The sequence below is a fragment of the Panthera onca genome, chromosome B4, assembly GCF_046562875.1.
Source record: "Panthera onca isolate mPanOnc1 chromosome B4, mPanOnc1 haplotype 2, whole genome shotgun sequence".
NCBI classification, from domain to species: Eukaryota; Metazoa; Chordata; class Mammalia; order Carnivora; family Felidae; genus Panthera; species Panthera onca.
Window position 1 is genome coordinate 20,683,719 of NC_138345.1, and position 26,201 is coordinate 20,709,919.

Sequence of the window (26,201 nt, forward strand, 5' to 3'; positions counted from 1 at the left end):
CGCGGGGCTCGAACCCGCGGACCGCGAGATCATGACCTGAGCCGAAGTCGGACGCTTAACCGACTGAGCCACCCAGGCGCCCCCGAAAACGCGTTTGACACACCTAACCTGCAGCTTAGCCTCGCCGACCTTAAACGTGCTCCGAACACGTACATTCGCCTCCGGTTGAGCAAAATCATCAGACGCAGAGACTACTTTGTAACGGAGTGCTGAGTGTCTCCCGTAATTTAGCGAGCACGGCACGGAAGGCGGAACACAGAAGGGTCGCGTGGGTGCAGCGCGGTTGTGAGTGTATCGGTTGTTCCGCCTGGTGACGGCGCGGCTGTCCCGGGAGCTGAGGCTTCGCCGTCCCTGCCCAGCATCAGCAGACAGCCTAGCGCCTGTGTAGGTATCGATGGCCTGGGAAAAGCTCCGAACTCAGAATTCAAAGCACGGTTTCTGCTGAACGTATATCGCCTTCACACCATCATCAGGCTGCAAACTCTTAAGCCAAATCATCCCAAGGCGGGACTGTGTATACATTCCAGGTGCTCTTAAATATGTACACATAAAGTTGACATGACTACAGCACCTGGATTATTTGGACTGAATCGAATTAAGTAACATGTTACTAATTAACGAAATACGAAAATTCTTACGTAAATCACGTACGGTATCACACTTTACGTTTTCTTTCAATTTTCCCCGGGTGCGACAGATAACAGTAATCACCTATTTCACCTGCTGTCTCCATGGGTCTTCAGGTAATTGCAGTAGAATCCCAGAGAAGCTTCTGGGGAATCTGTTATATTGGGAGGTTGATATTCCAGTCTGTTGCTGTTGTCCTTTTTTTATTTTTTAACCATCTTCCTCTTATCTGCCTCTCGTTCTTGAGATTACATATTAACTTCCCATTGTATTTCATATTTCATGTTAGATTTTTAAAATGGAAACATGTTTGCTAATCAGTGTAGTGTTAATTTGTAGAAGTGGGTCATGTGCACCAGAGTTGATGTGCGTCTGACACATAATAACCTTCCATTGATACTCATCTAATGAGAGAAGGAATGCATCATTTATATAATATTGGAACTTCTAGGATAATTATAATAATTGAAGGAAAACAAATATTGGACACTGTAACCTGTATTTTCTAACATTATTTCCTTTTAGAAAATGTGATATTACCAATCTTTTGAGAAATTAAACACTGTGTTTTTTTTCTTAATGAAAGACTTTAAGTGATATGCTAAATAGGTATCTTAGCTTGGCTATTAAGACATAAATTACCAAGGCACTACAAATCTGGGAAAATGAGAACATAATCTGGAAGGAAGAGATTATAGAAATGGGTATATGTGATTCAGTAAGAGAGGGCATGAATACGACGAGAGGAGAATCCGTAACTATGTATGGTGTTTTATACTTCTCAAAAGACATTTTTTACATATATATTATATATTGTATATTATATATTATATGGGTCTGCCTGCTTGTTTCCCTCACTCTATAATTTAAGATGGGTTATTTTTACAGCTGTTTTTCTTGGACACACAAGTAAATCGGCATGTATATTCAAAAGGTTTTACTTCTGACATGCAAAATGGTTAAGAGAAATGCTTTCCTTTGTGTAAACATAAACATTTATGTATTAAAGCATGTTCAGTTGTGGATCTCATTTTACACGTACAGTGAAAACACATCTTTTAATTTTGAACAAGTTAAATTCTTTTAAAAAGTACTGTCAGATGAAAGGAATTTAAAAATTGACATTATTGGCCCAAGATTCATGTTAATGTTTACTCATGTAAATAGCACAAAATACTGCGTAATTAGTGTGGTTGGTAAATTTTTGGTACTTTAATTTTCTCTGTTATTGTAAACCATGCATAAAATGCTTGCCTATTGAGAAGTGAAGAATTGTCAGAGCTTAAACAGCTGACATCTGCTTACTCTCTTAAAAAAAAAAAAAAAAGAATAACAAGCCATTTCAGCCTAATCTACCTCAAATGTGTTCATGTAAATGGAGGTCCGTCTATTGACCTGTATTCTTTTCAGCTCAGGATTGGTCCACATGGTTTATGAAACCGGGAAGGCTGATTTGAAATGCAGATGTCGACACAGTGAAGTACACCCTCCCCTTTTTTCTTTGCTGTATCTGTCAGGGTGAAAAATGGCTTGCACAAGGGTCAGTCACCCATCCTCACTTCATTACTTTTCTTGGACCCACAGAACTGTCACAAGCTGTGGTGGACGCGGGAGCAGTTCCTCTGTTAGTCCTCTGTATCCAGGAGCCAGAAATTGCTTTGAAAAGGATTGCTGCTTCGGCCCTCAGTGATATTTCAAAGCATTCTCCAGAGTTAGCACAGACCGTAGTGGACGTGGGGGCCATCGCTCACTTAGCCCAGATGATCCTGAACCCCGATTCCAAATTAAAGGTACTCGAAAATGAAGTTCAGACAAACAAACAGACGAATCAGGCTTCTGACTACCTAAGAAAATGGAAATGGGAGGAGCTTAATATTGTACATTTAAAAATAATTAGGAGGTTATTGAAAACAGATATGGGTATGTTATGTATTTGGTCTTTTAATATGTGGACCTTCTGCTGTAGAGATTAGACGATAGACATATCTGGTTAAAATATGCGCAATGCTGTAGACTGCACGTAGCATCAGTATGAACACTATTAAATAAGGAATTACACAATGACTGAATCTCAAGGTGGGCAGGGGCCCAAAGGTTTTCTAGCCCACCACTATTATGTTTAAGTTTCTTATGAAAATTGCCGTGTTTATCTTAGTCATTTTGTTTTTAGTTTCCTTCATTGTATCGAGATTTATTTCTATGTCTTTTTTTTTTACAGCTTTCTACGATCTAATTTTCAGTGAATAGTCACTAACTATACTTGCATATTCTAGTAGTTATTTTCTATAAGATTTTAAAATCTTAGTTAATGTTAACTCAGTCATGGAAAGTTCTTTGAAACGGTATCAGCATGATGCCCAAAATAAGAGGTGACTTCGGCTTGATCATTTTTGTACTACATTACCGCCCGTGTCATAAATTAATAATGTGAGTGTTAATTAAGAAATATTATTCATCCAAAGGTCATCTTCTTTGATCATCTGCATGGATAAAGAGACTTAAATAGTCCACAGAAGGATGAAGACATTTAACTTGGAGATTAGGGAATTTAAGAAATGGAGTATTTAGGTATAAGAGAGTAGGAATTGATGGTCTCAAGACTCCTAAAATCTAAGGTTGTGTTAGAAATGTAGTTGTCTTTTCCCTTTTATCCAGGAATTTGAACGTAAAGCTGTTCAGATCGGAGCTCTGCAACAAGCTCTGTGTCACGTTTCGTTTCATTTTGGGTTTCGCTCCACAGCGTCAGGTCCTTTCGGCTCTCAGTCAGATTGCGAAGCACTCCGTGGACCTGGCAGAAATGGTGGTTGAGGCAGAGATTTTCCCAGTTGTACTCACCTGCCTGAAGGACAAAGATGACTACGTGAAGAAAAATGCTTCTACTTTAATTAGAGAGATTGCAAAACATACACCGGAGGTAAAAAAAAAAAAAAAAAAAAAAAAAATATATATATATATATATATATATATATACACACACACGTATATATACATATACGTGTATATATATACACGTATACATATATATATACACATATATACACGTATACATATATATATACACATATATATGTATACATATATATACACATATATACACATATACATATATATACACATATATACACGTATACATATATATACACATATATACACGTATACATATATATACACATATATACACGTATACATATATATACACATATATACACGTATACATATATATACACATATATACACGTATACATATATATACACATATATACACGTATACATATACACATATATACACGTATACATATATATACACATATATACACGTATACATATATATACACATATATACACGTATACATATATATACACATATATACACGTATACATATATATACACATATATATACGTATACATATATATGTACACATATATATGTATACATACATACATACACATATATGTGTACATATATATATGTATACGTATATATAGGGTTTTAAGCTACAGGAACACGTAGTTCGTTTTTATGTAAAACATCGGTTTGTTTACAGGGCACGAGTGCTGTGCCACATGATCTGGTTGGGTGAGGGCTTCTCATCCTCAGCGCTATGGACACTTTGGACGGGGTGATTCTTTGTTGCCGGGGCCTGTCCTGTACCCCATAGGATGGATGTTTAGCGGCCTTCCTGGCCTCTCCCCACTAGACGCCAGTAGTACCCCTACCCCCATCACGACAAAAATGTCTCCAGAGATTGCCAGATGTTTCCCAGGGGACAAAAAAGTGCCCCTAGGTGAGAACCACCGGGTTATGTCAAAGGAGTTTGAGCCTAAAATCTCAGTTTTTTAATAATTTCCTGCTTTCCACTTCTAAATTGTGGGGGCCGTGGGCTTTTGACATCCAGGCCATTCTAGGTCAGCTGGGAGTAGTGCGAGACAGTGTGCCTCTGGGTGTGAAGAGACCGCCAGGCCCACAGCCTCGAATCACCCCTCTACTAACTGCTTGAGTTCTCAGATGCTGAAGGAGTAACGACGAAGCAAGTCCGGGTAGATTCTCAAGTTGTATTTTCTCCCGTGTATATTTTGACGGATCAATTTCATTTCACTAAACTTAGTTCAAGTCCTCATTCTTTTTGTCACCTCACATCTTCATCTGGTTGAGATGGTTCAAGATTGAAGACTGGCAATCAGCCAGTAATCATTGCTAGCGAAGGGGGGATAATTAGGCTAGAATATTTCCAGTCTGACATTGTCTTTTGGCATCCGGTGATTAATGTGCTCCAGACTCCTGCATTGTGACTGGGGGTTTCCGTAGTTAGCTGGTTATGAACTAGCCCTAGGCTTAGTGTCTAGGTGAGGAATTTTGACATCCATTAAAATCAGGATGAAAGGTGTGCTATCGATGCATGAAAAATTGAAACCACCGAGTGGCTCCTCACCACGAGTCTATCTGCACTTTTGAAACTGCGGGATTATCATACTTGTACGTTTCCTTAATGAATACAATAATCTCACTAAATACTTCAGATTTCACTAGATGGCTTTTAGGTCCTCCCTAAAAAAAATTTGGCAAGACTAAAGTCATATTTGCAGGCCACCTTACGCTCCACGGTCACGGTGATTGGCTCTCCTTGTCTCCTAGCTTTCCCAGCTGATAGTTAACACAGGAGGAGTGGCTGCCGTGACTGACTGTATCGGGTCCTGCAAAGGAAACATAAGATTGCCTGGCATCATGATGCTCGGCTATGTCGCGGCTCATTCTGAGAACCTGGCGATGGCGGTGATCGTCTCCAAGGTCTGTGCTTGTGTCATTTCGTCTAGTTACTGCAGGGACGTGTTCTAACACAGAGCCACAGACACATGCTCTCCCACAGAGTATAAAGTATAACTGACCGGAGTAAAAGAACTACCTGAACAAATGTTTTTGAGGCTAATGAATAAGTGTCCCAAAGCAACGCTTGAAATAAAGTTTACTCTGCAGGAGTTTACAATTGTAGCCAGTGTTTAGTAGCAGCCAACTATCAATGCCTCTGAGTATTGGTATTTTGTGTGTTTAAATAGCCAATGTACTGGGCCCCTGGGTGGCTCAGTCGGTTAAGCGTCTGACTCTTGGTTCCGGCTCGGGTCATGATCTCATGGTCTGTGAGTTCGAGCCCCGTGGCAGGCTCTGCGCTGACAGCGTGGAGCCCGCTGGGGATGCCCTCTCTCCCTCTCTCTCTGCCCCCTCCCCTGAGCGCTCTTTCTCTCTCAAAAACAAATAAGCTTGAAAAAATATTGAGTGTATTTGGATCTTGAAGGATTGACTGCACATTTACAGACACTTAAAGCACACTTTGATTTATTATGTATGAAACAACTGTTATAAACAACATTCCTGGTGGTCGTCTTTATTATTCTCTGACGTCTACACATTATCCTGTTTCCCGTCACTTGGGTAGGAGATGACAAGACTAGGTCTTCCCTTCTTTACCCGCCTTCTCTCCGTCAGCTTTCGTGAACTAATTTCTCTTCTCAGAGGTAGGCAATTCAGAGGACACATCAGATAGTAATGTTTTTGTTTCCTTGCTCTAGGGATTTGGCCCTATCTCAGCTCGGTATCGACCCACCACGGAGTGTCGCCTTGGCACGTAGTAGGTGCTCGAAAAATATTTCTTGAATGAATAACTACTGATCTCCCAAAGAATGCTTCAAAAGCTGTAGGCTTACAGTGTCTCTGGCAACCCTCTAGGGTGTGGGTTTCTTATCAGCATAGAAAACCTGCTGCTGTATGTTAAACAGAAGTGTGGATTTTTTTTTATATCCCTTGCTAATCCTCAGAATAAAGAGGAACCTCAGATCTTTATTTTCTACCTATTCCTTGATAATTCTTTGCTCCCCTCCCTTTTTATCCTGCGCTTTTCCTTTTGTTCTTCTATTACCAAAGACTGTGATAGCGACTAGAGCGGTGGTACCGCTTTCTGAAGGGTCACCGTGGGGATATTATTGGGATTTTCGATTTGCAGTTCTCTGCGCAGAGCCAGAAAGCTTACACGTAGGAAAGCATGTAAGAAGCCATTACTTTTGCTCCCCGTGTTTCTTCCCCAAACTAACCAGGAGGCGCTCCCCTCCTTTGGTCTAGGGTCGCCGCTGTCCTCTCCCACCTAGTTTGCCCTTCAGTCAGTGAAGAGCGGGGTGGAGGCAGCCGCAGTTTGAGGCAAACCACACAGAGCCGCGTTATTCTTTCCTTTTCCTCCGCGGTACAGGGCCTAGTAACAACTCACATTCAAATAACACTTGGTAATTTTCAAAGCACATTCATAACAACCGAGGCCAGTAAGTCAGAATTTGGGGGGATGGGGAGAAGGTGCCTTCTCTCCCTCTTGCTGCTTCATTCGTGATGTATCCCAGAAGTATGGGGTTTCTGGAAAGGTTCCTCACTCTGCAGACAGATCTGACCTTTTTCGTATTGGCAGATGCACATTTTTAGTTGTAAGAAGGAAGCCAATGAAGAGATATGGCAGGTTTCTTCAGGAAATTGGTCTTACTAATAACCAAATTTAAAGGCAGACGAGGGACGCCTGGGTGGCTCGGTTGGTTAAGCGTCTGGCTCTTGGTTTCAGCTCAGATCGTGATTTGTGAGTTCAAGCCCCGCATCGGACTCTGTGCTGAGAGGGCAGAGCCTGCTTGGGATTCTCTCTCTCTCTGCCCCTCTCCTGCTCATACACTCACCCTCTCTCTCTCAAAATACATAAATGAACTTTTAAAAAAATAAATAAAAAATACAGGCAGACAAAAAGAAAGTATACATGATCATTTGGCCTTTGCTATGGTAGCCTGACCATGTGACAAGATTGGCTTTTATGATACTAAATTTAAGGTGATAATTATCCTTTTTTTATGACTAAATTTTTTTAAGTTTTATTTATTTATTTTGAAAGAGAGAGAGAGAGAGCACACACATCAGCAGGAGAGGGGCAGAGAGAGGGAGACAGAATCCCGAACAGGATCTGCACTTGTCAGTGCGGAGCCTGATGCAGGGTTTGAACCCATGAACCGTGAGATCGTGACCTGAGCCAAAATCAAGTGTCAGATGCTTCACCGACTGAGCCACCCAGGTGCCCTGAGGTGATAATTATTATAGTCTCAAATGAGTTAGGAAGTTATGCTTGTACAGAATTTGGAATTATAAATCGATTTGGTTATTTGAGTCTTCCTTGGGTATATAAACTATGGTGTCTTTGAGACCCGTTAGTTAATTCTGCTTTGAGTATCGAGATAAAACTGAAGCCTGAGCGAAATATAAGCACATGCTATCTGTATAACAAAAGTAATCATTTCTACTTTGACATTTAATCATGTTAAAACGGAAAAAACTATCGTTTAAAAGTTAGCCAAAATAAGTGAAAATTATTTAGTATTCAGGAAAGTTTTTAGTGAAGGTACTTCATCTAAATGTTACTTAAATGGAATTCTGGCTCGTTCTTGTAATTTTGGATCTATAGTAGTTATTTTGTTGTCAGATCTATTATACTTGGTGAAAGGTGATTTTTTAAAGGATTCTAAATTAACTTTTTAAACAAAGGCTGATAAAAGGTTTCAAAACCCTGAGCACTTTTATTTTGTCACAGTGGAATCTGGTTTTGCCTGTAATATGCTAGCCCAGGACATCTGTTGTTTGGTTAAATGCCTATTTGGGGAGGAAACGCTAGCAGAGATGTTCTTAGTTTAGTTGGATTGTTACAGATAATTAAGGTAAATTAGTTCTAGTCATTTTATCGACTTGAAAAATGACAGCCCCTGTGATGTGCTCATTTATCGAACCGTTGAGGAAAAAAAGGATCAAGGCCAAAATGATGCCTTCTCATGTTTGGGAGACACGGGAGCCTCTTTAATCCTGCTCTGGATTCATACCACTCGCTCTTTTGATGGACGCTGCAGGCTGTGCCCCAGTTGTCGGTCTGCCTGTCCGAAGAGCCAGAAGATCACATTAAGGCTGCGGCCGCCTGGGCCCTGGGACAGATTGGGAGACATACCCCGGAGCACGCGCGGGCCGTTGCCGTCACAAACACCCTGCCCGTACTGCTTTCGCTGTACATGTCCACGGAGAGCTCAGAGGATCTTCAGACAAAAGTAAGCGCTTCCTTTTTAACAGCTGGATGAAAATTTGCTAGACCTGACCCATTCTTAAAAATAATGTCATTTTAAAGGTGTTAAGTTATCATTATGGATCATGCTGATCTTATTAGTCAAGAAATACAAACTTGTCAGAAGAACTGAGGTTGAGGTGGCTTTTCTTTGAAAATCAGTTGCCCTTATCTCCAAAAGTCAGTGATATATATATGTATGATCTATATATGTGATGATCTATATATATGATCTATATCATATATCTATATATGATATCTATATATGTATGATCTATACATATGATCTATATATGTATATAGATATATATATCATGTATATATATGTATGTATATATATATATATATATATTTTTTTTTTTTTTTTAAGTCAGTGATGTATTTTAAAGAAAGTTCTCTATAGGTGCAGTGTGGTTTGTAAAGTGAATGACTGGGTTTTGCATTCTGCATTCACGTTGACTTTTCTTTTTTTTTTTTTTTAACATTTACTTATTTTTGAGACAGAGAGAGACAGAGCATGAACGGGGGAGGGGCAGAGAGAGAGGGAGACACAGAATCGGAAGCAGGCTCCAGGCTCTGAGCTGTCAGCCCAGAGCCGGACGCGGGGCTTGAACTCACGGACCGTGAGATCGTTACCTGAGCTGAAGTCGGATGCTCAACCGACTGAGCCACCCAGGCGCCCCAACACGTTGACTTTTCTTATGGAATCAGAATTGAATAATAGGATTCTGGAGGTGGAATTGGTTAGAACTTTGGTCCGGTTAACATTAAAAAATTGAGTCGAAAAGAATTTAAGGTGCTTTCCAAAGGTATAATACAAGTGGTCAGAGGGTATTCTTGAAGCCATGATCTACCTCTTCTAACTCCAAGTCTGCTTGATCTTTTAATTATATGTTTTGTTTGTTCCTTAAAAGAAAAATGTCCATAAGATTCACTAAGTTAAACATTTATATATCATGCATTAAAATTTTTTTTTTTATTTTTTTTTAATTATTTTTTTGAGAGAGAGAGAGGGAGACACAGAATCCAAAGCAGGCTCCAGGCTCCGAGCTGTCAGCACAGAGTCTGATGAGGGGCTCAAACCCAAGAACTGTGAGATCATGACCTGAGCCAAAGTTGGACACTTAACCAACTGAGCCACCCAGGTGCCCTAAATCATGTATTTTTAAAAAAGACAAGCTTTCTGAAAAAATATTACCAGCTACTAGAAAGAGTCACAAAGCATGAGTTTAATTAGGATGGGTTGTTTAATAGTTTTAGAATTTCAAAGAAAGAAAAAATGTTTCCCAGGATAGTCCCTATACTTTTCTGAAAGCAGTTTGCAGAATCGACTTGGACTGAGGAAAGTGCACAGAAAAGATAATAATTCAAAATAAACTAACGATAGTAAGTTAAATTCCATTTAAATTTTAGTTAAAACAATAAATTAACAAATCGGAAAGCATGTTTGCTGAAGCAACTTTACATGGTGTAACAAGGCAGGAAATTTACTTGAACGATACAGCTGAGGGGTTCTGAAAGTTACAGAATCACTTATTGGCTTTATAAACTTCTAAAAGTGAATTTATGTTTGTTTGGTTATATTTACACGTTATTTCACTACAGATTCATTGAGGGAAGTTTACTTCTAAGACTAACAGTTTTTCAATTTTTGTAAGACTTTCCAGATCACCGCAATGATTTGATAGATTCAGGGCTTCCCTTACATTTCTCCAGCGTCGAGTGGATGCTGGCTGGCAGTGCTTGGTAGAGAGGAAGACTGACAATATGCCAAGGCCTTTCCCTGGCTAACAGTTCTGTGACTCTTTGGCTTTCTGGTGAGAAACCACAATCGACTTTCCAGTTTTGAGTTGTCCAAGTACAGCTGATTTACATATGTATCATTTCAACCTATGTATGGGAGTTCTCTTTTTGCCTCATATTTTTTTAACCCATCACCCTGCTTGCCTTTTCTTCCTCCCTCTTTTCTCTCATTCGCACCTCCACTCCCCCCCCCCCCCCCCACCTCCCTCCTCATTTCTTACCCTTCCCACCCTGACCTCTAGCGGTCCAAAGACTACGGCCTCCCCTAGCAGGGTCTCCACAGGTACAAGCTGTGCCCGATATGTAATAATAATCATGTTCAACTTCTGGATTACCAAGACATAAAGTATTAGCAGTATCTATCACTTTCAGATTCCTGCACTGAACAACTTTTATTTGCCTTTAAGTTTTAGAAATAAAGGCATATGTTAGCTATAGACTGAATAATCAATTGTGGAGTCAAGAGCATTTATAGTTTGAGAAACCCTTATAAATAGTGTCTTAGGTAGCACTGTATACTTTTTACACGCTACTAAGTTTATACAACTTGGTTTTTCATGAATTGTTATCATGTTAGGTTGTATAAATATCACTAGAGTAAAATAGGTTTGAGAACTTCACCTTTTGAAATAAGATTGTTTTTATTGTGTGTAAGTTTCACAAAATTAGTTTTATTCAAACATTCAGGTTTACTCATAGAAGTTAAGGTTCCTTTTGTCTATGTTTGATACAATATTTATTTTCAGGAAATACAGTGGGTATTAAATTAAAAAGCGCGATCTTTATCAATCATTATCCTGTCAGCAATCTTTCCAAGGCCTTTTAAGTCCATCCAAATATTTTCTTATTGTAGGGACTTGATTATTATTTTTGCTTCCCCAAGGTTTCTTGGATTCTAACCTTGGCTGTTTTAAGGGCTTTACAATGAAAGTCCAAGTCTGTTTGATTTGACATTATCTCAGTAGGGAAAAATGTATCCAAGAGCTTTAGGAACCGTCTAATGGCATTTCTCATTTGTTACTCTGTGGCAGCTTTCACATTAAAGGCCACGTTGAAGTTCATTTTGTCCCAAAGGCAGGTCAGCTTCTGTAAGCATTCTCTAATTGGTTCTGATCCAGGAGAACCAATGAGCAGTCCCTTGGAATTGCTCGCATGTTTTCACACAGAGCCTTCTATCTGCCTGCACCTAAGTTATTTCAAATGCCGTATTAAAAGCTGCAAAAAAATATCTAACTTTTATCTAACAAGCTCACCTACATACATTTTGAAACTATTCACACAGTTGCCTCTTCATCTGTTTTGATTTAGGGGCATCATACTGAAATGGTCCATCTTAGGTTGGCATCTGAGTAGGTTCATTCGATTACCTTCGTTACGAAAGTATTTCTAACATGACTTAATTATTGTGTTCTTCCCATCACAGTGGTCTCCCTTCGTTTTTTAGCAGCTTTATTGAAATATAGTTCATATGCCATATAATTCACCCACTTAAAGTATACAGTTCAATGGTTTTAGTACATTCACAGATGCAATCGTCCCCACAATCTAATTTTAGAACGTTTTCATTCCCCCCCCTTAGGAATCACTCCATACCCTCCCTGCTTAGCTCCAGGCAACCATTAATTTACTTTCTGTCTTTGGAGATCTGCCTCTTCTGGACACTTCATTTAAATGGAATTACACAGGGGCGCCTGGGTGGCTCAGTCAGTTAAGCATCCGACTTTGGCTCAGGTCATGACCTTGCGGTTGGTGAGTTCGAGCCCGGCGTCGGGCTCTGTGCTGACAGCTCAGGGCCTGGATCCTGCTTCGGATTCTGTGTCTTCCCCCTCTCACTGTCCCTCCCATGTTCATGCTCTGTCTCTCTCTGTCTCTCAATAATAAGTAAACGTTAAAAAAATTTTAACGGAATCATACATTGTATGTGGTCTTTGGTGCCTGGCTTCCTGTCACTTAGCGTAACTTTCAAGGTTCATCCATATTGTAGCACATACCAATATTTCGTTCCTTTGCATTGTCAAATAATATTCCATTGCATCACCACACTACATGTTGTTTACCCATTCACCAGTTAATGGACATTTGGCGTGCTTCTACTCTTTTATTATTATGAATAATGCTGCTGTGAACATATTGTACAAGTTTGTGTGTGGATGTATGTTTTCATTTCTCTTGGGTATAAACCTAGGAGTGGCATTTGCGAGGTCATATCATAACTCTTTTTAACACTTTGAGGAACGGCCAAACTGCCTTCCAATGTGGCTGCACCATTTCCTATATTCCCACCAGCAGTGTATGGGGTTCCAATTTTTCCACATTCTTGTTGAGACTGGTTATTACCTTTGTTTCTTCATTATAGCTCTCCCGGTAGGTGTGAATTGGTATCTCAGTGTGGTTTTGATCTGCATTTCCCTGATGGCTAATGACGCTGAAAAATCTTTTGATGTGCTTATTGGCCATTTGTATATCTTCTTTGGAGAAATGTCTAATCAGACACTTGGCCCATTTTTAATTTGGGCTGTTACCTTTTTATTACTGAGTAGGAGTTCTTTATATATCTCAAATACAAATTCTTACCAGATGTATGATTCACAAGTATTTTCTTCCATTCTATGGGTGGTCATCAGTTTATTGACAGTGTTTTAATGGGGTTCAGTTTGTTTTTTCTTTTGTTGCTCGCCCTTTTGGAGCCCAATCTAAAAAGACTTTGCCTAACACAAGGTCATGAAGATTTATGTTCCCCCTTCCTTTTAATAACTGTGACTCTTTGGGCTACAGTGCTTTCAGAACAAAATTAATTTTTGAATAAGAAACATTATTCATTTTAGGCAGTTTTCATTAATGATCATCCATTAAGGAGAGCAACAATAATTTTTGTTATTTCTTTTGTTTTCTGTGAAAAACAATTGAAGTCGTATCAAGTATTGATAATTTCATCTTGTTCATTCCTATTCTTATGTGTGTTGTTAAGAGATTAAAATATAGTGTTGCTAGTCGCTTACTGTGGGTTTTACAATAGTTTTTATTAATGTGGACAGAGTCAGCTTGTAGAGATGACAGAAAAATGAATGAATATAGACCTGTACATGGTATGCTACTTTATAGGAAAACCTGGCTCAAACCCAAGTTGCCCTAAATAGACAGCTCATGACTCCTTCTCTGATATCATCATATATTATGTATGCTTAAGGACAAACACTAGCTACTAAATGCTGTGACAATTAGAAAAATCCATAATCTAGTATTATTTCAAAGTAATAAATTACTTGATTTACTGAAATAATAGAGTTTGTTGACACCATATACATTCTCTATAATTCAGAGTATGCTGTTGTAAGAACTATTTTATTTTGTTCACTGCCATAAATAACCAAACATAAGGCATATTTTCTTTTTTAATCTTTTAAAATTTTTTTTTAAATTTATTTTTGAAGTGGAGAGAGAGACAGCGTGTGAATGGGGGAGGGGCAGAGAGAGAGGGATACACAGAATCCGAAGCAGGCTCCAGGCTCTGAGCTGTCAGCACAGAGCCCGATGCAGGGCTCGAACTCACGAGCTATGAGATCATGACCTGAGCCGAAGTCGGGCGCTTAACCGACTGAGCCACCCAGGTGCCCCCATTAGGCATATTTTCTAAAGGCTAATCAGTTTTAAACCCAACATATGACATGATCTTGTGTGTAGAAAATCCTAAGGAATACACACACACACACACACACACACACACACACACACACAAATACTAGAACTAGTAAGAGTTCAAGATCACCAGATATAAAATCAGTATATTAAAATATATCATAGGTTCATATGCTGGTAATAAACAATTTAAATATGAGGGGTGCCTAGCTGACTCAGTTGGTGGAGCGGGCGACTGTTGATCTCGGGGTCATGGGTTCAAGGTCCACGATGGGTATAGGGATTATAAATAAACTTTAAAAAATATGAAATTAAGACAATAGTTTCATTCACAGTAGTATCAAAAAGAATAAAATACTTAGGCATAAATTTAATAAGAGAAGTATAGATTTTTACACTGAAAACTACCAAACATTGCTGAAAAAAGTTAAAGAAGGTCAGAATAAATGGAGAGAGACCTTCCACGTTCATGGACTGGAAGATTCGATATTGTTCAGATGGAAATACTGGCCAAATCGATCTATATATTCAATACAATCTCTGTCATAATCCCAACTGGCTTCCCCTCTCCCCTGAACTTGAGAAACTGATCCTAAAATTCATAAGGAAATGCAAAGGACCAGACTAGTCAAAACAATCTTGTAAAGAGACTTATACTACCCAATTTGAAAACTTACTACAAAGCTACAACAATCAAGATAGTATGGTAATCAAGATATATGGTACATATATCGATGTAACTGAATTTTGAAAATCTGAAATAGACCCTTTTACGGTCAATTGATTTTTCACAAAGGTTCCAAGGCAATTTAATGTGAAAAGGATTAAGTCTTTTCAGCAAATGGCACTGAGACAATTATTATATCCTCAAACATAAAATATTAATTTGGACCCCTATCTCATACCATATACCAGAATTAACTAAAAATGGATCATAGATCTACGTATAAAAGTACAAAACTCTTATAAGAAACCTTGGTTTAGGCATTAATTTCTTAGAAATGACACCTAAACACAAGTGATAAACAAAAACATTCATCATGTGGTTTTTATCAAAATGGAAAGCGTGTACGCTTTCAAAGACACCATTAAGAAAATAAAAAAAAAGCCATAGACTTGAAAAAATAATTTGCAAATAATACATTCAAGAAAATACCTGTATTCAAAATACATAAAGGGCTCTTACAACTCAAAAATAAGAAGACAAATGACCCACTTAAACAATGGGCAAAAGATCTGAATAGACATTTTACCAACAAATGACCAATCAGTATGTGAAACAACGTTCAACCTCATTAGTCACTACAGAAATGGAAGTCAAAAAACCATAATGAGCTATTAATTCACACCCACAAGAATGGCTACAATTAATAAGACAGTACCAAGTGTTGATCATTATTTGGAGAGTCTCGAACCTTCGAACCTTCTTACATTACTGGTGGAAATGTAAAATGTTGCAGTCACATTGAAAACCAGTCTGGCAATTTCTCGAAATAGTAATGCTTTCACATGGATGAACCCCAAAAACACTACACTTAGTGAAAGACACCAGACTCCAAAGTTCACAGATTTTATGATTCCACTTACATGAATTGTCCAGAAAAATAAAATTTATAGACAGGAAGTAGGTTCGAAGTTGCCCAGGGCTGGTAGGGGAGTCACTACAAATGGAATGAAGTTCCTTGCTGGGACGATAAAGATGTTCTAAAAATTAGGTTGTGGTGACAGTTGTACCACTCTGTAAATTTACTAAAAACCCACTGAATTATGTACTTAAAATGAGTGAATTTACGGTACATGTTATATTTCAATAAGGGTTGTTAAAAAATCTAAAGCCCAGAAATTGACAAGTTAATAAAATATTAATTGATATACTTTCTAGAAGTATGGAGTCATAAATCAAGTATACTTCTTGACAAAGGATAGTAAAGTTCAGTGAATTTCTAGGATCATTAGACTCTTCTAGAATTCTCAGTTAATAACTCAATAGTATATCACCATGGTACGGTGGTTGTGATCTGTGTTACACAATTAGTAGACCTTATCACCAGTAGCGGTTAAGTGAAATTTGTCAGCCTGCTAAGGTCACCATGATCCTAAGACGGCTCGCAAAGATATATCTAGGTGTGTCGGGGACTGAAAGTTTAGTCCCAACTTACTTGTGGAAGAAAGTTGGGTTGCGTTTCTTACCTTCCTTGCTTTATTTCATCTAGTTTATGAAACAACGTTTGAGGACAAACGTATCGAGAGAGAAGTTATGCAGGACTGCTTAGCCCGGGGTTCTGGGAAACCATAAAATTAACAGGGCCTTTACTGATAGCACAAATGTGATGAAAGTTTTCCCTGAGTTTACAGTTTTGCCAATTGTAAAATTCATGATGTGAGAATCAGAACGCTCCTTGACATTTCAAAAGCACTGTTAAACAGTCAGTAGTAGGATCGCAGAAGACCAGGTTGGCTAAGGCCTGAGAGAGAATGGGCGATCGGAGGAAGGAAGCACAAAACCACATACAAGCAGGTGTGGGATTCCAGGGGGAAACAGCTGTGGGCCAACCTGACTGGGGGGCCTTCCGAAGTGAAGGGGGCAGGCTTTGATACAGGGAAACAGAATCACAACCAGCCGTGGCCTTAGAGCTGGCCTCAGGGATGCGCTACAGTCACATCAGGACCCTTCTTCAGCCACACTTGGTGTCACTGTGAAATACAAAGTGCTGGGGGCAGAGGGGAAGTATCTGTTCTTGAGCTTGTGGATAATACCCTCCCTGCTGCCGAGGGGACCTCTCCCGTATGGTCGGGTCGATCTTTGTGAATGGGGCAGTTTCACATCTGCAAATGTTCACTGAATTACGCACATAGAACCTTTCTGACTATATACCTAGAAGTCATGAAACCTTTTAGAGAACACAGACTGTTTGATAATGACTCTCTACAATGAACTGAGTGTTTTCTACTTGTTGGTTGGAAGGAATAGGACATATTGGTGCTCTCATGGCTTAACATATACAAAGTTTTACACGAATAAGATATAATACATATTAATTTAGAGTCTATAGCTTTATGCTTAATTTTACTTTGCTCATTGGTTATTTTAAGAGATCAGTAATACACCGCACATGCTATAAATTTAACATGAAGGCAACCGGCAGGTAGGTGAAACCCATGCCAGATAGAAATTTTTCTGACACCCATCTTAAACAATGAAACACCTGCAGGTTGGACTGGAAATTCACTGTATTTTCAAATTCTAGGAACATGAACCATGAATTTTGGTCAAGCTTTGATTATTACTTTGGTCTGTATTTTGCTTTGCATTTCAATAGAGTAAGAAAGCCATAAAGAGTATCCTACAAAAATGCACCTATTTACCGGCCCTTGAGCCGTTTCTGTATGATGCGCCCCCCAATATCCTGAAGCACGTGGTTGGACAGTTCAGTAAGGTAAGAGATGCTCTCTTTTCTGAAAGTGGGGGAAGAACATTTCAATGGCTGGTTAATTTCTTTTTCCTCCGGTTGGGTCAATGTCTCCTTCCGAGAGATGGGGGCAGGGCTTTACTCCTTAGTTCTCACTGACTATCGCGACAGGGAAGGCAACATAGGTTAATAACATTCACATAAGTCAAAAAAGATTCACACATAAATAATTCATACTTCCTCCTTCACATTTTCCTCACAGCCTCTACTGTCCTTTTTAGTGTTCTTGGGGAGAAGACAGTATGTCAACATATAAAAACCCCATAATACAGACAGTTTATAGTGATAGGTAATTTAGCAATTATCCTGGTGTCTGTTGGTCTCACTCATCTGGGAACACCGCAAAGATCTTCTAAAGAAAAATAAAAAGGTCTCCGACCCACTTATGACAAAGTCTGTGCACTCTTCTGGAGATGCTTTCAGAGTGTCATTTAGAGTTTATTGACTCATTTTACGAACGGTTTTTAACAAATATAGCCACCATATTTCTTAGATCATTGCAGATTAGAAGTAGTAAGGTAGAAAGGTCAAGCTGCTGGACGTGGGCTTAGCCAGCAGGACTGACTGCCGCTAGCAAAGGCCGAGAAAGAATGATGGTGTTCCCACGGCCATTGATGGCCAGGATGGTAACTCAGGCTGTAAAGAACTGATTAAATGGTGCTCAGGAGATTTCATTTAAGAAAACGGGGTCTCTGGAAGTAGCATCCCAGAGTTGTTCTGAGCTCAGGCTCTGGAGCTGGAGGGCCCGGATTTCCCATTTACCAGCTGTAATATCTTTAGCAAACTCTTGACCTCCCTAAACCTTAGTAGGCTTACCCATAAAACAGGGGGTAACAAGAGTTCCTGTTTTATAAGGTCATTGTAAAGATTAAATGAGACGTTATACGTAAAGAATTTAGCTTAATCTCAGGCACATATTAAACACTCACCCCCCCCTCCCGCCACTGAAAACCACATGATGTTTTTAAGAAATGAAACACGGAAGTACTTAAGGTTGACTTTCATAAACTAATGCACACAGATGGGGGCCAAATTCCTCTGAATGGTTATAAAGCTAACGTAAAGGAGGTACTACTCTTCGCATACTAGATTTCTCCAAACAATGACGAATGAAAACTATATATTGTTACAACTTTTAAACTAGGTCCTGTACCTGCTTAGGTCTAGTTTAAGGTATTCACCTGAAAGACAATACTATCTTTTAACAGCCTTCAGTTCTCTCTCTGTCTTCCACGATCTCCAACAGCTTGGCTGACCCTCAAGCACCTGAGTCACCGGACAGCGGAAGGTTTCACATTCCTCAGGATATGGTTGCCTCGGGATATGGTTGTGTGTGTCCAACACTTATGTTCTGCTTCCACTTCTAAAAAATAAGCCAAATCCGTCCCCCCCCCCCCCCCCCGCCCCGGGTACTAGTTAAGAAACTGAGCAGCGATTTTGATCAACTAAAAGGGGAAGGGAGTGGGTTGCTGAGTGGCCCGTCTACAGAGTCATCACCTCTTGAGAAGGAACAGCTGACATTATCTCTGAACGTTTTATTTTATGGTCTAGAGTGAGGTATTCTGGTTTTATTGAACTTGCTAAGAAAATGAAGACTGACCTGAACTGAGTTCAAAATAAAACTGAGTTCAAAATCCACTAAACCAATGGGATTTGTGGAAGTTAAAATAAAGACAGGTACCGCATAGCATATACTCTTACAAACATGTGCCTTTGGGAGTATTTGCTTCAGGCAGAATTTTGTGTTCTTTTCTTTTTTAAGTTTATCTGTTTATTTTTGAGAGCGAGAGAGGGAGAGAGAGAAAGAGAGAGAACCCCAAGCAGGTCCTGCGCTGTGGGGCTTGAACTCACAAACCGTGAGATCATGACCTGGACTGAAGTCAAGAGTCGGTCGCTTAACCGACTGAGCCACCCAGGTGCCCCTGTGTCTTCTTAAGCAAACGATACCAGAGCACTAGACTCCTAGGAACCGACACATTTCTAAAAAGACTACATTTTACTTCTAACTGGCAGCAAACTTAGGTTCATTATGTTACAGATCTATTGCACATAAATTCTCTTTTACATTTCCTCAGCTGTATTATTTCTTTTCACTAGCAATAATCCCACTTGGAAAAGGAAAGCTGACAATTTTACGTGCTTGACTTTTCAAGGTACTGCCACATGACAGCAAAGCTCGACGACTTTTCGTAACAAGTGGTGGACTGAAAAAGGTTCAAGAGATAAAGGCAGGACCCGGCTCTCTGCTCCAAGAATACATCAACAGTATTAACAGCTGTTACCCGGAGGAGATAGTAAGGTGGGAAAAACGGACTTTGAGAAGTTCAAAATTACAATGCGGGCTTTCTGTTTTGAGGTCTGGATTTTATATCCACCGTGTCAACACGTGGTCTTGGAAATACTACATAAGACCAACGTGTACCTTTAATTCTACCTTGATCTCTTTTCCCCCCTCAAATTTAATAATGTTCTGATTGACACACACACATCTCCAAGTCACACTGGAATGTCATTTGAGACATATCTATACTAACACATGCTTTATTAAAGAGCACCCAAATGCAGAGCCCAAGTTAAATTAACAGTCTTTAGTGTGAGCTTGATTTAGGAAGGGTCTATGGATTCTGATTTTCATGGTTTCCTGCATATTATTTTTCTGCCTTAGGCTCACATTTATATTAATAGGAGTCTAACAAATAGAAAAGAGATGTTGAGTGGTAAAAAGAAAGTTCCTATCTATATTTGAAAAAAAAATCATGTTTGTGATTTGCAGGTGCCTCGTAGTAATGTAGCAGTTAGTTCTCTTCAAGATTAATTGTTTTAATAAGATTGATTTGTAGAGCATTAAACCTAAGCCTCAGTCCTTTTAAGTCGAAAGTACTATACCACAAATACCAAAATAAATAAGAGCAAAGTTACCAAGATAGAATGATTTAAACAACTGAGTTTTGAAAAATGCCCATAAACATTCAAGAATGTTTATCTGTATTTATCTGTATTTGTCTAATATTTGTCTACATATTTATCTGTATTTGTCTAATCCTTTCATTTCTTATTTTCTCTACTTAATATTAGAGAATATAAATTTGCAACGTTTAAACCAATGTTTAATATACTTCTTCCTATTTAATATCAATATGTGGTAACACTCATTGTAAAATCACAAAATAATTTTAAGATTAAAATTTGTCTTCTTTTCATATATATTCTTCCAGCAGGTTCTTTCTAGGGGTACAATTCAGGTACTTTTGTGAGCTTTATGACTGCTTGACTAAAAGAGTTCCAGTAAGTTAGCTTTAAAAATATTACTATTTAAAAAAGTATATCAAAGGAGTAGTATATCATAAATGTATATCTACTATATATAATATACAAATAAAATAATATACAAAAAGCTTAATATAACAAACAAAATATGTGTGTAACCATTAAATTAATGAAATATGAATATCTTTTATCAGGAAAAGAAAATAGAAATAATTTGCATACATTCTTTAAGTTTTGGATAAAGAAGATGCGGTGTATGGTGGGAATATGCAATGGAATATTACTCAGCCATCAAAAAGAATGAAATCTTGCCATTTGCAATGACGTGGATGGAGCTAGAATTTATCATGCTAAGTGAAAACAAATACCATATGATTTCACTCATGTGGAATTTAAGAAACAAAACAGATGAACATATGGGAAGGTGCGGGGAGAGAAGAGAGGGAAACAAACCACAAGAGACTCTTTTTTTTTTTTTTTTAATTACATTTATTTATTTTTGAGAGACAGAGAAAGAGCACAAGCATGGGAGGGGCAGAGAGAGAAGGGCAGACAGAGTCTGAAGCAGGCTCCAGGCTCCAGGCTCCAAGCTGTCAGCACAGAGCCCAATGCGGGCTTGAGCTCACAAACTGTGAGATCATGACTGGAGCCGAAGTCAGTCGCTCAACCGACTGAGCCACCCAGGCGCCCCTAACCATAAGAGACTTAACAACAGAACAAACTGAGGGTTGATGGAGGGAGGTGGGTGGGAGATGGGCTAGATGGGCGATGGGTACGAAGGAGGGCACTTGTGATGAGCACTGGGTGTTGTACTGAATACATAAACAAAATTATAGAAAGATGAAGGAAAAAAGAAACTGAAGGGCCCAAAATGGAATGGCCTTTTAGAATTAACCAAAAGTAAGGTACTTTCTTGAATAGCAGTCTTCTTTTTACTCCTTTCCAGAATCACTTTCCAGAGCACTAAGGGAAAATGAAAACTCTGTCATATTAGAATGTAATCTGGTGCTTTGTCAAAATACCACCATAAAATTTTAACCTCCCATTCTATTTAGCTTATAATACCATTGTAAAATTTTAACCTCACATTTAACCTCACAATATTAACCTCAAATCTGTGATCTGGGATTCCATTTTAAAAATTAGCCAATTATTGGGGCACCTGGGTGGCTCAGTTGGTTAAGCATCCAACTCTTGATTTCGGCTCGGGACGTGATCTCGTGGTTGTGGGATTCAGCCCCGCATCGGGCTCTGTCCATACTGAGCGTGGAGCCTGCTTGGGTTTTTCTCTCTATCCCCCTCTCTCTGCCCCTCCGCAGCCTGCATTCTCCCTCTCAAACATTTTTAAAAATTGGCTAATTATCATGAAGAATTCTAATTAGCTTCTTCATGTTTGTTATATTTTTTTTTAATTTTTTTTTAATGTTTATTTATTTTTGAGACAGAGAGAGACAGAGCATGAACGGGGGAGGGTCAGAGAGAGAGGGAGACACAGAATCCGAAACAGGCTCCAGGCTCTGAGCGGTCAGCACAGAGCCCGACGCGGGGCTCGAACTCACGGACTGTGAGATCAGACCTGAGCCGAAGTCGGCCGCTCAACCGACTGAGCCACCCAGGCGCCCCGTTTGTTATATTTTGTAAAGAATTAGGTTCTATAGAACTTAAAGGTGTTTTGTAGAAATTTTTGAAACATTGTCTATGAAAATGGACAAATATAAACTCGGAATGGTTTTATTTTTGTAATCGTATAGTTCTCAAGAATCATTGGGTGACTATTTTAGAACTAATTATTCCTTATAATACAGATTATCAATGGATACGTTCTTCCAGCTGTTATTAGCCTAAAGTACTGCCATATTTAAAAATCTCTAATGAAGGTAGTTGGTGGGATGAGAAGGAAGAAGCTCAGGGCTAGATGTTGGAAGGCCTGAGTTCTAATCCTGGCCCATTCCACAGCAGGAAGGTATTTTTGGAACTCCTCTGTCTTCGGGATGTTTGCCTAGACTAGACTATATTATAATCAATATAAAAAATTATGAATGAGCTATTTCATTTTTCATGCTAAGTTTTTGAAATCTGGTGGGTTATTTTATCACTTCCAGTGCATCTCAATTCAGATGCTAAATTTTATTAGATGTACTTAGCTGTATTTAGATTATATAAAGTTTACAGTTGAAAAAGTAGATTCACAAGTTGTTCCAAAGACACCTAAAAGTTTCACCTAAAATAACCGGAGTATCAGCTTTTACGATTAAATATAAAAATTCAGGTCCTCAGTCCTGCTAGCCATATTTTTTAAAAGTTTCTTTACTTATTTTGAGATAGAGTAAGGGAAAGAGCATGCGTGCCCATGAGCGAGCAGGGGAGGGGGGCGGGGGACAGAGACACAGGGAGAGAGAGAATCCCAAGCAGGCTCCATGCTCAATGCAGAGTCCAATGTGGGGCTTGATCTCAGAACCATGAGATCTTGATTCATGAGATCACGACCTGAGCCGAAATCAAGAGTTGGATGCTTAACCGACAGAGCCACCCAGCTGCCCCACACCAGCCATATTTCTAATGCTCAATAGCCACATGTGGCTGGTAGCTACCATATGAAACAGCACCATTTTTTAAGTTTTGGTTTTCTAAATCTACTTCTTACCATTAATATATAAAGTACATATCTTGTGTCTGACCCGTTTATGAGGCCTAGGAAGGTGAGGCCTGTTTTAAAATTTGTGACTAACTCAGAAACAGTTGTGACTTCCCCAGTGTAAGAGTACTTCAAAGAGACCCACTGTTGAAGGACAATTTTTTTCAAGGCCAGGATGCCTTGAGAGAAGAAACATTTTTGAGGATATTTTTTTATGTATGCAGGTGTCTGTTTAATTATGCCTATAAATACACTGTTGAGAAAATACTGTTCTGTCTTGTCCACCTTAACTGGACAAATTGTAGAAGAAATTAGTGTAATATAAATTGTGAGTTTTTAAGTCACGCCTCTGAAGATAGAAGATAACGAGGACAAAGCAAATCCTGAACATCAGATTTTATCTGGAGAGAATACCTTAGGAGGTTTAATTATTTTGAGTGTTTTGGACAGTTGTGAATTACATTTACTTATTTTTTTTTAATCTGGTTATTCTAGAATGCCTGCCAAATTTTATTTGGCATACTTTTATGTGCACGTAAATTCTTTCCAGAGATACGAAGCATACCATAATGCATTAATCAATATATTTAATACTTTTATAGTATATATTTTACAAAATGTTCAATTGGTAAATATAAACTTAAGTACTACAGATGCCCCAAATCAATGAAAATGACCAATTTCCTAAGTATGTACGATAGGATATTTGTAAACCATTTGTTAAATAGTTCTTTAATGTGAATTATAAACCCAGAAATTTTTGTCTTTATGGGTCACCATATCTGATTAAAACATACAGTGAGAATAATCTGTAAGGCAATCAGAATGCAGACAATGATCAGTAATGACAGACTGTATCGTGTAACTTATGAAAAAACCTATTAGCTGTCCTCACTGAGGCAACATCAATCATTTAACAGAATAACAGTCTCTATAAGAAGATGCTATCACTGGACCCAGGTATCTTGCTTTGAAAATAGTTCTGTGCATTAATAGCCCTTCAGTCTTGTGAGTTGGTGTTTTCTTCCTTCACAGTCCCTCATCTTATGCACAAAGCATTACTGGAGCTTAATTATTCAGGGTACAGTTGAGGTTTCACTGATAGAATTAATTTAGATAAATATCTTACATTGAATCTTTTGTGCCTACTGTGATGAATCCTTTCACAAGTATCTAATAGAAAACTTTCTTTTTCAGGTATTACTCCCCTGGATATTCTGATGCACTTCTACAGAGAGTGGACAGCTACCAACCACTTGCCAATTAAACAAAGTTCTGTTTTCGTACTCTAATTCACCACAGGGCATTATGAACGGTAGCTGATAACGTTCTTGCCAAATATTTGAACTGAGTGCATTCTAGATTTATTCAGCGTGAAATGCCTTTGGATAATCTTTTCTAAATTTATGTAAAAAAAAATTAGTGGCCTGAATGAGGAATGACTATTGGTCATTTGCTTAGGACTTGCTCGAAGGGTGAACTGTAAAAAGACATTAAAGGGTGCTACGGCATTTGTTATTTTTCCATTAACCATCCCCAGCCCCTAAACACACATACCTCCAACCAGATATAGGTGAAAAATGATGCTGAGAACTCTTAGTTATCTTGGCCAGTTCCTCCCAGACACAGGCAAGGAAAGTGGCCTTGCAGATTCCTCAGGAGGACATTGAAGGGAGATGTCCAAAGAGGAAACTGATGACAGAAGTAGAAGGCACCTGAAGAGACTCTGATGCTCTTTACCTAAATGCATTAACCAAAACTTGGAATCTATGGATAACCTGTCAGGTTTTCTTAACAACTTAGGAAGCTCTCCTCCTCTTGACGCCAAATTTTCTAAGCTCTTTTTTCGCCTCACTGAAACAGTTCCTTTACCTTTCATGGGGCTGGAGGAAGTCCGTATTAAGCATTATTCCACTGCAGACGTGTTTCCCATTTCATTGAAGGGTTTCTGAGTCCAGCCCTGCTCGTGAATAAACAAGGAAGCAGGCAAGTAAAATGGGTCCTTAGTATACCCTGTCCCAGCTTCACTTTCCCCCCAAGTTTTAAAAATCACATTTCCAGGGATTTAAGCAATAGTTTAAAAAGAATACCTCCAGGCTTGGACTTTGCATGCATTTTCACTTAGGGAGCTGAAAGGGGGTGACAGGGGGTTTCAATAAAATTTTAAACAAAAACATTAGAATTGTCCTCTGCATGTTTCCCGCATGTTAATTCTGAACTTGGGGAATACGTAAGTAGGCTTAAGAGTCTTGGTTAGTTGGCGTGTGAGTGTGTGTGTCTGTGTGCGTGTCTCTGTCAGTCTGTCTTTTGATCTAAAAGGAGATTCCTTACAGCGATCTACCCTGGAGGCCTGCAGAGGAGGTGAATGATAACCAGACAGCCCTTGGGCCACCGTGTTCCCAACCTGGCCAGCTTTCAGCTTTCCATCTTGGATTCTTTCCCCCCACCCCCCAAAAAGAACCTACCCATTTAATTTTGGTATTTTCTGGATTCATCTGTCATCATTTCCTAACAGGGCATAACTTTGTTGCATCTTTTTTTTTTTTTTTTTAATTTTTAAAAATTGTTTATTCCTTTTTGAAAGAGTGCAAGCAGGGGAGGGGCAGAGAGAAGGGGACAGAGAATCCGAAGCGGGCTCTGTGCTGATG

At 39.0% G+C, this 26,201-nt stretch overlaps 1 protein-coding gene across 4 annotated transcripts in view; it reads left to right on the forward strand.

Annotated features, from left to right (window-relative positions):
* The window catches only part of SPAG6 (sperm associated antigen 6), a 66,006-nt gene extending 40,277 nt beyond the window's left edge, over window positions 1-25,729 (forward strand). For 2 of the 4 annotated variants that reach the window (XM_060659179.3, XM_060659180.3), the window contains 7 exons: window positions 2,212-2,417; window positions 3,368-3,541; window positions 5,262-5,414; window positions 8,537-8,728; window positions 17,502-17,618; window positions 19,805-19,950; window positions 24,751-25,729. In XM_060659179.3, coding sequence (XP_060515162.1) covers window positions 2,212-2,417; window positions 3,368-3,541; window positions 5,262-5,414; window positions 8,537-8,728; window positions 17,502-17,618; window positions 19,805-19,950; window positions 24,751-24,820 — 1,058 coding nt within the window. In that variant the 3' untranslated portion in view covers window positions 24,821-25,729. The remainder of the gene's footprint in view (window positions 1-2,211; window positions 2,418-3,367; window positions 3,542-5,261; window positions 5,415-8,536; window positions 8,729-17,501; window positions 17,619-19,804; window positions 19,951-24,750) is intronic. The other 2 variants (XM_060659181.3, XM_060659182.3) reach the window with 2 other exon arrangements.
* Window positions 25,730-26,201: the final 472 nt, after the last annotated feature.